This window comes from Octopus bimaculoides, chromosome 10 (assembly GCF_046866305.1).
Source record: "Octopus bimaculoides isolate indiv1 chromosome 10, ASM4686630v1, whole genome shotgun sequence".
Taxonomy (NCBI): domain Eukaryota; kingdom Metazoa; phylum Mollusca; class Cephalopoda; order Octopoda; family Octopodidae; genus Octopus; species Octopus bimaculoides.
Window position 1 is genome coordinate 457,501 of NC_142937.1, and position 13,170 is coordinate 470,670.

The 13,170-nt window shown below is 38.1% G+C and overlaps 1 protein-coding gene across 9 annotated transcripts in view; it reads right to left on the reverse strand.

Annotated features, from left to right (window-relative positions):
- Positions 1-13,170, reverse strand: part of LOC106872692 (uncharacterized) — a 44,116-nt gene that overhangs the window by 26,439 nt on the left and 4,507 nt on the right. Inside the window, exons 1-3 of one of the 9 annotated variants that reach the window (XR_016243312.1) lie at positions 10,005-10,463; positions 4,236-4,312; positions 2,275-3,373 (exon numbers count right to left, since the gene is read on the reverse strand). Coding sequence is in view for 4 of the 9 variants with exons in the window: in XM_089358280.1 (XP_089214406.1) it covers positions 4,029-4,312; positions 10,005-10,029 (309 nt within the window). In the remaining 5 variants the exon portion in view is untranslated. Of the gene's footprint in view, positions 1-2,274; positions 3,374-3,844; positions 4,313-8,943; positions 10,694-11,080; positions 11,549-13,170 lie in introns of those variants that run through there. The other 8 variants (XM_089358283.1, XR_016243313.1, XR_016243311.1 and 5 more) reach the window with 8 other exon arrangements.

Consider the following 13,170-nt stretch of genomic DNA (forward strand, 5'->3'; position numbering starts at 1 on the left):
ATATATATATATATATATATATATATATATATATATATATATATATATATATATATATATATATATATATATATATATATATATATATATATATATATATATATATATATATATATATATATATATATATATATATATATATATATATATATATATATATATATATATATATATATATATATATATATATATATATATATATATATATATATATATATATATATATATATATATATATATATATATATATATATATATATATATATATATATATATATATATATATATATATATATATATATATATATATATACATACTTAGAACGATTGAATCCAAAGAGAATCAAATACGAGAGAATTTTTTTATATGAATGGTTTTAATATTGGTTTGAGATAAGGCAGAGAGCTGGCAGAATCGTTAGCACTCCCGACAAAATGTTTAGAGTTATTTCGCACACGTTTACGTTCTGAGTTCAAATTCTACCGAGGTCGACTTTGACTTTTATCCTTTCGGGCTCGATAAAATAAGAAGCAGTTGAATACCGGAGTCGTTGTAATCGACTTACCGTTCCCGGAAATTACTGGTCTTGTGTCAAAAGTTGAAACCAATTCTTAACTGAGATAAGTCGACGAGGTGGCAGAATCGTTAGAACTTCGGGCGAAACGCTTCGCGGTATTTCGTCCGTCTTTTCGTTCTGAGTTCAAATTCCGCCAATATTTTATTGAGGCGAAAAGAATAAAAATTTCTTATTTAATTGTTAAAGATTTCTCCAACTAGTATTTTTTAATAAATCAGTGAGCTTGCACCGCGAAAAATTACAGCGATTCATATATATGTATATTAAAAAGTTATTGATACTTGAGTTATACCAATGAATGCGGAGAAAGTCTGCGAAATTTACTGACCACACTTCGGTTTATATCACCGACAAAATCCTTTGAACATTTTCGTACATAAAAGAAGTTGAATTCGTGGCCTTTTCGTTAGTTCGCTGACTGATCTTCGTGATGAACAAAATTAAGCAAACAATAAATACAAATTAAAAATTTATCGGGATAAAAAATTACTTATGTGTGTAAAACTTTTTTCAGTGTGGGGCAAAAAAGACGCCGCTTCTCTTTCATATCTCTCTTTCTGCCACTATTACACTTTAGTGGATTAGAAATGACATACATATACATACATACATACATACATACATACATACACGCATCACGTGTACACACTCCTATCTATACACATAATTAAACGCTTATGTATATAAACATATATTCAAATGTATATATGTCGTGTCGACGCCCCCAGACGAAGAAGTAGGATCTCCCAAGACATATAAATAGAGGTAGTCTGGCCGCGGTAGGAGTGTTGAGTAGCAGTCGAGTAGCAGTTGTGTAGCAGTCGAGTAGCAGTCGAGTAGCAGTCGAGTAGCAGTTGTGTAGCAGTCGAGTAGCAGTCGAGTAGCAGTCGAGTAGCAGTTGTGTAGCAGTCGAGTAGCAGTCGAGTAGCAGTTGTGTAGCAGTCGAGTAGCAGTCGAGTAGCAGTCGAGTAGCAGTTGTGTAGCAGTCGAGTAGCAGTCGAGTAGCAGTTGTGTAGCAGTCGAGTAGCAGTCGAGTAGCAGTTGTGTAGCAGTCGAGTAGCAGTCGAGTAGCAGTCGAGTAGCAGTTGTGTAGCAGTCGAGTAGCAGTCGAGTAGCAGTCGAGTAGCAGTTGTGTAGCAGTCGAGTAGCAGTCGAGTAGCAGTCGAGTAGCAGTTGTGTAGCAGTCGAGTAGCAGTCGAGTAGCAGTCGAGTAGCAGTTGTGTAGCAGTCGAGTAGCAGTCGAGTAGCAGTCGAGTAGCTGTTGTGTAGCAGTCGAGTAGCAGTCGAGTAGCAGTTGTGTAGCAGTCGAGTAGCAGTCGAGTAGCAGTTGTGTAGCAGTCGAGTAGCAGTCGAGTAGCAGTCGAGTAGCAGTTGTGTAGCAGTCGAGTAGCAGTCGAGTAGCAGTCGAGTAGCAGTTGTGTAGCAGTCGAGTAGCAGTCGAGTAGCAGTTGTGTAGCAGTCGAGTAGGGACCATCCGGAGGTGCTAGATAGCAGTAGCGCTGAGACATAACAATATACATATGACTTATCACAATAGTAGATATATATATATATATATATATATATATATATACACACAGTAGATAACGAAGTGCAGTAATGTGTGTGTGTGTGTGTGTGTGTGTGTGTGTGTGTGTGTGTGTGTACATATGAGTATATTTATATATACACAGACATGACAAATAAATAAACACCCTTATAATCATTAAAATTTATTTAAATCTGAAATCATGCATTCAAATTGTTTACTAATTGTTGTAATGTGAATATTTAAAATTTAGTAGGTGTGCCCTTTGTATTTTTCAATGCAAGGACCCTATTAGACATATTACTGATCAGATGACGAATATTCGCTTGCAGAATTTGTTGCCAAGTTTCGTGCAGTAATCTTAAAAGATCTGACTTTGAAGATGCTTTCTTGTTCTTTTTATCAAGTGTCCTGTCCATTATGTCTCAGAGGTGTTCAACAGGCTTCATATTTGGTGACTGGCTTGGACATGGAAGCTTTTTAATGCCATTCTCATCCAAAACATCTTGGGTCATTTTAGTGGTGTGACAAGGAGCCCCATCTTCCATAAATAAAGAGTCTTCTTTAATCATTTCGCCACTGGAGAAAATTGGAAGGAAGTCTTTCTGCAATATGGACACATATTTATCTGAATTTATGTTTCCCTCAAACTCCACCAGCTCTGATCAAACAATTGCTCCAAATTGCTCCCAAGACCATTACAGAATAGCCGCCGTGTTTCATTGCTGGCTGCAATCTTTTCACATCAAATTCTTGATCACAGAGTCTCCAGACCCATACTCAACTACTGTCAGGAAATATACCAAATCTGGACTCATCAGAGAATATGACAGTGTACCAAAATACTAGTGGTCTCTCCACTATCTCACTGGCCCAATCTTTTCTCCGCTTGATGTTGGCTGGTTGAAGAAGTGGCTTCCTTCTTGCTGCTCTGCCATAGTAACCAAGTTTGAGGAGATACCTGACAGCTGTTCTCAGACTGACATCAAATTGTTCTGCTACGTCAGGGGCCTTGCAACAAGGATTATCCTCCTCACTTCTCTTAACAAAGAGAAGGGTCCTGGGAGAGGTGATGAGGACTCCTTCCCCTCTCTGGTGAATTGCACAATCGTTCTATTAACTGTAGAAAGCGGGATCCCAAGGTTTTCTGCGATTTTACGCTGGCTATGTCCCCATTCAGATTGACCCACAATACGGCTTCTTTGAAATTCAGAGAGTTCCAAGGCTTCTTTTGTACATGACATGATTAAACAGTCACATATAAAACCTGAAACGTAAAAATGGCAATAAAAAATATATACCATTACAAATTGAAATAAACATAAAACGATGTTTTATGGCGTGTCTATTTACTTCTGTCATGTCTTCGTATAAGTATACTACATATGAGCATATGATTTATACATATACATATGTATGTATATAGTTAAGTATACAAGTACATATACATATGTATATATATTTAAGTATATATCTTTATATATATATACGTGTAGTTATGCGTATAAATAGGAGTGTGTACACGCGAGTGTGTGTATGTATGTATGTATGTGTGTGTGTGTGTGTGTGTGTGTGCGTGTGTGTGTGTGTGTGTGTGTGTGAGTGTGTGCATATATGTATATGTAGACTGGCGGATGGATGCTTATCTAGATTTATATATGCTTGTATATCCATGTATGTGTGCATGCATATATATCGAAAAAACAAAACGCAGAAGAAAAAAAAACAAACAAACAACTGTGATCTAGTTTTTGTTTACTGCCTTTAAAGATTTCTTTTCCTTTCATTTATGCGCTTCTCTGGAACATTAAAGTCTTTTGTTTGCAGAAAGTAAAGATCCTACGCCCATCAATGATTCTAAACCTTCACAGTTTTACCTTTTAAGGTAAAGCGTTCGACCTTACTCCTGTGCTACTGCTGTTTCATATATTAACAGGCAGGAGCAACACAACTGGTGCGTAGTTAGCATGCAATGGCAACATTAGTATCTTGTCTGTACTATTGATTGACCGATGTTCTCGTTCGACAGTTTCAAAGTGGATTTTCCCCACCTTGTGAAGAGTGTACATGTGTACCATTAATATATGTTGTGTACCAATAATAGAGATTACGTCATTAAACTGCCTTACCTTGCTAAGGGATGACGGTGGTGGGAGAATCTTAGAAATGTTGAGGGGATCTGAGAGTTTTTGAAGTTCCGAACAAACTGTAAATGAAATCGTTAGGATATAATAATCAAAAATCGTGACGATGCTGATTAAACAATGATAATAAACTAGATTAGGAAGGTATTTTAGCGCTGTCAGTACGTTTAGAAGAAAGGTTGTTTCTTCACTATGTAAACGTGTGTACATGCTACGTGTATATTTGTATGTGTGTGTGTGTGTGTGTGTGTGCGTGCGCGCGCGCGCGCGTGTGTGTAGTGTGTGTGTAGTGTGTGTGTGTGTGTGTACTGTGTGTGTGTGTGTAGTGTGTGTGTGTGTGTGTAGTGTGTGTGTGTGTGTAGTGTGTGTGTGTGTAGTGTGTGTGTGTGTAGTGTGTGTGTGTACTGTGTGTGTGTGTGTGTAGTGTGTGTGTGTGTAGTGTGTGTGTGTGTGTAGTGTGTGTGGGTACACAAAATTATTACACGCCTGTTTCTCTGACATCACACATCAGCAAGTCATGGGACGCGTTGTCAAAGTGAAGCTAAAAAGAATATTACTCACGGACTCGGCACCAAAGCCTCCGCCAAGGAATGAACAATATCGCATAGGGCCCACAACTTTACGGTTGGGTACTTTAACAGTAACTCAGTCACTCAAATATAAATGTTATCTCGAATGAGCGAAAGTCTTCAATAAAGATGTGCACGGAATGATATGTCTTATGTAGTTAGTGTCATTAGAATAGTTGGAAAAACTAGGGGACCAGCTGCACGACTTTTTAAATTGCTTCCTTGAAATGCTCGGAGACATATTAGCCTACGCGATCATCGCGTACACGATAGATGCGTTATTCGATTCCCGAAGATAATTTTTTTTCCTGTTCTCTAGTATTAATAAACCTAAAAGTTGTGCTTATATTATTTAAAAAATCACTCGCTTTAGCGCAGCAAAAACCAGTATAAGCTCCGGCCTAATGGGCCTTAAGGATGAAGGCAAGCTTTTACGTTTTTAATATATAAGTATAATGCCGAAACCGGGGAGCTGGCAGAATTGTTTTAGTATCGGATAACTTGCTTTGTGATATTAGTCCGTAATTGATTTAACCACTCACCACAAAATTACTGGCCTCGTCCCTAAATTAGTAACCTTACCTAAAGGCAGTGAATTGGCAGAATTGTTAGAGCATCGGATACAGTGCCATGCGGCATTCATTTCGACTCTTTGCATCTTGATTTCAAATTTCGCCCAAGTCAACTTTACCTTTTATCCATGTTGATAAAGTAGATTAATTTGGTTTATATTCATTTTCAACTTGTAAAATAATCTAGCATCTAAATTTTGCCACTCGTCTCTCACTCGACTAAAAGTGAATATTCTCGGACACATATAGGATGACACTATCCATTTTTGTAAGCGCAGAAAAGTGACTGGTGGTGCATCTGAGAAGTAATTGCTTATGTACGCCAATAAAACTTTGAGTAATGTAGGTCTGAGTTATCTTATCAGATACTTTTAAATTTTCCGGCATGAGTTGAACGCTATTTTCTTTCATTTGTTTAGCTACACACACACACACACACACACACACACACACACACACACACACACACACAAACACACACATACACACGCACACAGTTCAAATTTACAGAAAGCAAAAGACAAACACAGCTGAGGGAACAACAAGCAAATGTATTAGTTTGACGCTTAGGAAAATTGAAAAGTCTTTGACGTTTTGATCCTACGCTCTTCGACTGATATGGATGTGTGTGTGTGTGTGTGTGTGTGTGTGTGTGTGTGTGTGTGTGCGTATAAAAGTTCAAGATTCAAGTGAACTAGGTCCTTAAATAATAGAGCACCAAGGTCGGCTATCACGTACAAAACAGAATTTGAGGAACATTTACGTACTTACCGAAGTAAACACAGATCTATATTCCAGAATATACCAGAATAAATTAGAATTTAATTATATTTTAAAATATAGGTATACACCTTTCCGGTTTCACATTCGATTTTCAGAAGTGTAAAGCTTATAGAGTTGTGACACAAATTATGTCTATTCTGGCCATTGTTATAAAAATAGTTTGTTTTTGAAGCGGTGGTGTGGCTCAGAACGCTATCCATTAGCGTACAAATTGATTCAGTTAACGTTCATATATTAAGTTTATTTGGCAGTCGCGTGAGAAGATCACATAAAAGCTTTTCTTCGTGTCATGTGAGAGTCAGAAAAGACATCCATGAATAAGTGATTGTTTATACAAAAGTGTTATAGATAATTATTGTTTGTTATTTTATCGAGGAATAATGTTTTCAATTAGTGTTATGAGGGGTGTTCATTAACGATTTCCCCTGATCCACTTCCGATTGTTGCAGGAAATGGAACTTGTACAAGTATAATCATACATGCCTCTACATGACACATTGTAAATTGCAGCTTTCCACTAGAATTCGTTTGTCTTCTACGGCTGCTGAAGTGGACTGAGGTGTTATAATGGAGGCAGTTGAATGCAGATCAGTGATCAGGTTCTTTATACTTGGAAGGTCGTACACCAAAAGAGACTTTTGATGAGATAAAAGAAGTTTATGGTGACGATATACCATTATATGACGTAGTCAAGCACTGGCATTGCCAGTTCAAATGTGGTCAGATATCTGTGGAAACTGCTCTTATTCCTGAACAACCTCATTCCGCTATTGATGACGACACCATCCATAAAGTGGAAGCCGCCATTTTGGAAGATCATCGCATGACTATTCAGCAACTAGTCCAAGAAGTGAAGATAAGTGTAGGGTCCGTGGAAAAAAAAACCATTCACGACCATTTGCATATGCAGAAGTAGTCTGCACGATGGATTCCCTGGATGCTCACACCTTTTCAGAAGTAGGAACGAGTCAATTGCTCCCAGGCTCTTTTGGCAATGTGCCAAGAAAATGAGGAGGACGTTTTTGGTAGACTTATCACATAGGATGAAACATGGGACCATCACTATGATCCTGAGACTAAAGTCCAGTCAAAGCAATGGGAGCATGATAACTCACCACCTCTAAAGAAGGCTCATGTTCAACCCTCAGCAAGGAAGGTGACGCTCACAGTCGTATGGGACCAGCACGGAGTAGTGACGATGGATTTTCTGGCAAAGCGCACCACAATTAACAGGGCATATTATGCTTCTTTGCTGCAGAAATTGCGGGACACCATCAAAGCAGAAGGGCGTGATGTATTGACCAAAGGAGTTCGCCTCCAAGACAACGTCCTAGTTCACAATGCGCATGTTGCCCACATGAAAGCACACTCCTGTGACTATGAAATCCTTCCTCACCCCCTTAGCCTCCCGACCTCGTACCATCTTACTTCCACCTCTTTCTAACCATGAAGTCTTTTCTGAAGGTGAAGCACTTTTCGGATAATGATGAACTTATTTCTGAGCTAAAGCCTTGGCTCCAGACGTAACCTACCGACTTCTACAGACGAGGTCTTCACAGCTGCATAAAGCGACGAGAGAAATGTGTCACCATTGGTGGTAGCTATGTAGTAAAGGACTAATAATTATGCCAAGTTTCGTTTATCCCAGTCCTTGGGAAGTGGGTCAGGGATAATCTTTAATGAACAATCTTCGCAGTTCCCTCCCATTCAACATGTTAAGAGGTATCCCTTCTTTGTTAACATTTGTTAACTGTTCCTAAAAAGAATTAGGCGCAGGCGTGGCATAGGCGTAGGAGTGGCATAGGCGTGGCATAGGCGTAGGAGTGGCATAGGCGTGGCATAGGCGTAGGCGTGACATATGCGCAGGTGTGGTTGTGTGGTAAGAAGTTTGCTTCCAAACAACATAGTTCCGGCTTCAGTTCCACTGCGTAACACCTTGAGCAAATGTCTTCTATAGTTTCGGGTCGACCAAAATCATATGAGTGAATTGGGTAGAGCGAAGAGGAAAGAAGCCCGTCGTATGTATATCTAAGTGTGCATGTGTGTGTGTGTGTGTGTGTGTGTGTGTGTGTGTTTGCGTGTGTGTGCGCGCGCGCGTTTGCTTCTGTGTTTGTCCCCACCACCGCTTCATAACCGGTGTTAGTGTGTTTACGTCCCCGTAACCTATTAGTTTGGCAATAGAGTCCATTAAAATAAGTGACACGTTAAAAATAAAGATAAAAAATACTGGGATCAATTCATTATTTACATTATTTATATTTGACGGATGTTTGTCCTATTCTCGTTTGTTGTTAACACAACGTTTCGGCTGATATACTTTCCAGCCTTCATCAGGTGTCTTAGGGAAATTTTGAACCTGGGTTCTCAATCCTAAGGTATTTTTTTTTTGTTATTATTATTATTATTATTATTATTATTATTATCATTATTATTATCATCATCATCATCATCATCATCATCATCATTATTATTATTATTATTATTATTATTATTATTAAGGTCACTGTCTGGAATCGAACTCGGAATCTTGGGGTTAGTAGCCCGCGCTCTTAACCACTACGCCATATGGGATCAATTCGTTCGACTAAAATTCTTCAAGCCGGTGCTCCAGCATGGCCACAATCTAATGAGTGAAGCAAGTAAAAGATAAATAGATATGCTAATATACCTGGCTTTCCTCATTCGTTAACATTAATTACTCACATGGACCACCGCTAGCCGACTTAGAAATAAACAGTCATAAAAGACATCTGATTTATGGTCACTTACATAATCACAAGAATTCTGAAGTAACAATGTGGGGAGCTCTGTGTTGCCCTCATGACATCACGCAAACATTTACACGTCTTACAACTTATGACGTTTATTGTCTTTCTCATCTGGCTACAAGCTCACACTTTTGTCTTCTGTTTTTTTTTTATATCTTTATTTTTTACTTGTTTCACGACTTGTGGTCTTCTTGGAATGCTACCTTGACGAGTTTAGTCGGAAAAATCGCCAGAGTGCTTATTTTTGAAGCCTGGCACTTACTCTATCGGTATCTTTCGCTGAATCGTTATGTTACAGGAACGCAAACGGACCATCACCGGTTGTCAAGCGGCAGTGAGACACACACACACACACACACAGATGTATGCATATGATCACATACATGCACACACATGCACACCCACATGCTCACACACATACACAGTGCACACACACGCATCCACATATATATGTCGGACTTCCATGCAGTTTCCATCTACCAAATTTACACAGTAATTGTGTGAATTTGAAAGTATGTGGAGACACTTGTCCAGGGTGTTGCGCTATGGGACAAACACAAAGTCATACACAAATACAGTACATACATATATGTATGTATGTCTCTTCTATCTTTTAATTATTATAAATCTTTCACTTAGGAGGGAGCCGGTTTCCAACAAAGATACAAGGCTCCATCTGACAAATTCACATTTGGAACTTGGGAAGGGTCTTGCATATTTTTACTGCTCCACTCACAGATTGCACTTGTCATGTACGAATTAGCCGGTCGATTTCTCTTTCTTAACATCCCACTTTTTCCAGATTCTCCATTAAACATTTACAAGCAAAACCTAGCGCTCCAATTATTATTGATATGAATATGAATTCAAAGTCTGGATATAGAAGCTGGTGGTTTCGAAGCAGTTGTCCATAGATATCCTCCTTTTCTTTGATTTTCAAAGAGATATTTTCGACTGTATGTATGTATGTATATATGTATGTATGTCTAGTAGTACGAGCAACATCGTAGAATAGTGATGAATCTGCGAGATTATCTGAATGGCGCGCCAAGGAAAAATTACCTTGAAATTTTCTTAGTAGTGTCATGTTTCATGCGGCCCGCGTCTCGAAAACGGTTACCCAAGCCTGGCATAGGAGCCTACTGCGTTTTGTTGTTCCTATTGTCGTTGTTGTTAATGAGGGTTGTTTGTTGTTGTTATTGTTGTCGTCGTTGTTTCCGTTGTTACCTTCCTCGTCGCTGTCATCGTCATCGCCTTCGCTTTCACCTTCACTTTCGCCGTGTCAGCCTTCGTTGTTGTCATCGTCATCACCGTTGTTTCTGTCGCCACTTCTCCCCACCACCACCGTCGTCATCGTCGTCGTCGTCCTTGTGTTTCGTATTATCAGTGTCTGCAGAGATCTCAGAAGCTAAATGCTCAACTTAAGGAAGCGAAATACTTTACAATAATCCGGAGCATATTACATAAAAGAAAGTGAATACACTTACGTATTCAGAATGAATTTATGACGACATCATTACGAAGCAAAACTTTTAAAACACACCGGTTGTATTTGACACCATCCTGTTTGCAAATAAGTATGTAGGTTTGTATGCGCGCATATCCGGATTTTGCCGATTGAAACTGATTAAAATCACAGTATTTTATTACATAGTCTTTTTAAGACCGATTATTAGGGTTTGTTTATAGGATGTAACATTTAACTCATTACATAACAGTAATATATCATTTCTATCATTGGTGCAGGTGTAGTTGTGTTGTAAAAAGTCTGGTCCACAACCACATGATTATGTGTAATGTATGTATATATATGTCTATACACACACACACACACATATATATATATATATATGTACATGTATGTATATATATATATATATATATATATATATATATATATATATATATATATATATATATATATATATATATATATATATATATATATGTATTTATATATATATATATATTTATATATATGTGTGTGTGTGTGTGTGTGTGAGTGTGTGCATATATGTATATGTAGACTGGCGGATGGATGCTTATCTAGATTTATATATGCTTGTATATCCATGTATGTGTGCATGCATATATATCGAAAAAACAAAACGCAGAAGAAAAAAAAACAAACAAACAACTGTGATCTAGTTTTTGTTTACTGCCTTTAAAGATTTCTTTTCCTTTCATTTATGCGCTTCTCTGGAACATTAAAGTCTTTTGTTTGCAGAAAGTAAAGATCCTACGCCCATCAATGATTCTAAACCTTCACAGTTTTACCTTTTAAGGTAAAGCGTTCGACCTTACTCCTGTGCTACTGCTGTTTCATATATTAACAGGCAGGAGCAACACAACTGGTGCGTAGTTAGCATGCAATGGCAACATTAGTATCTTGTCTGTACTATTGATTGACCGATGTTCTCGTTCGACAGTTTCAAAGTGGATTTTCCCCACCTTGTGAAGAGTGTACATGTGTACCATTAATATATGTTGTGTACCAATAATAGAGATTACGTCATTAAACTGCCTTACCTTGCTAAGGGATGACGGTGGTGGGAGAATCTTAGAAATGTTGAGGGGATCTGAGAGTTTTTGAAGTTCCGAACAAACTGTAAATGAAATCGTTAGGATATAATAATCAAAAATCGTGACGATGCTGATTAAACAATGATAATAAACTAGATTAGGAAGGTATTTTAGCGCTGTCAGTACGTTTAGAAGAAAGGTTGTTTCTTCACTATGTAAACGTGTGTACATGCTACGTGTATATTTGTATGTGTGTAGTGTGTGTGTAGTGTGTGTGTGTGTGTGTAGTGTGTGTGTGTAGTGTGTGTGTGTGTGTGTGTAGTGTGTGTGTGTGTGTAGTGTGTGTGTGTGTGTAGTGTGTGTGTGTAGTGTGTGTGTGTACTGTGTGTGTGTGTGTGTAGTGTGTGTGTGTAGTGTGTGTGTGTGTGTAGTGTGTGTGGGTACACAAAATTATTACACGCCTGTTTCTCTGACATCACACATCAGCAAGTCATGGGACGCGTTGTCAAAGTGAAGCTAAAAAGAATATTACTCACGGACTCGGCACCAAAGCCTCCGCCAAGGAATGAACAATATCGCATAGGGCCCACAACTTTACGGTTGGGTACTTTAACAGTAACTCAGTCACTCAAATATAAATGTTATCTCGAATGAGCGAAAGTCTTCAATAAAGATGTGCACGGAATGATATGTCTTATGTAGTTAGTGTCATTAGAATAGTTGGAAAAACTAGGGGACCAGCTGCACGACTTTTTAAATTGCTTCCTTGAAATGCTCGGAGACATATTAGCCTACGCGATCATCGCGTACACGATAGATGCGTTATTCGATTCCCGAAGATAATAATTTTTTTTCCTGTTCTCTAGTATTAATAAACCTAAAAGTTGTGCTTATATTATTTAAAAAATCACTCGCTTTAGCGCAGCAAAAACCAGTATAAGCTCCGGCCTAATGGGCCTTAAGGATGAAGGCAAGCTTTTACGTTTTTAATATATAAGTATAATGCCGAAACCGGGGAGCTGGCAGAATTGTTTTAGTATCGGATAACTTGCTTTGTGATATTAGTCCGTAATTGATTTAACCACTCACCACAAAATTACTGGCCTCGTCCCTAAATTAGTAACCTTACCTAAAGGCAGTGAATTGGCAGAATTGTTAGAGCATCGGATACAGTGCCATGCGGCATTCATTTCGACTCTTTGCATCTTGATTTCAAATTTCGCCCAAGTCAACTTTACCTTTTATCCATGTTGATAAAGTAGATTAATTTGGTTTATATTCATTTTCAACTTGTAAAATAATCTAGCATCTAAATTTTGCCACTCGTCTCTCACTCGACTAAAAGTGAATATTCTCGGACACATATAGGATGACACTATCCATTTTTGTAAGCGCAGAAAAGTGACTGGTGGTGCATCTGAGAAGTAATTGCTTATGTACGCCAATAAAACTTTGAGTAATGTAGGTCTGAGTTATCTTATCAGATACTTTTAAATTTTCCGGCATGAGTTGAACGCTATTTTCTTTCATTTGTTTAGCTACACACACACACACACACACACACACACACACACACACACACACACACACACACAAACACACACATACACACGCACACAGTTCAAATTTACAGAAAGCAAAAGACAAACACAGCTGAGGGAACAACAAGCAAATGTATTAGTTTGACGCTTAGGAAAATTGAAAA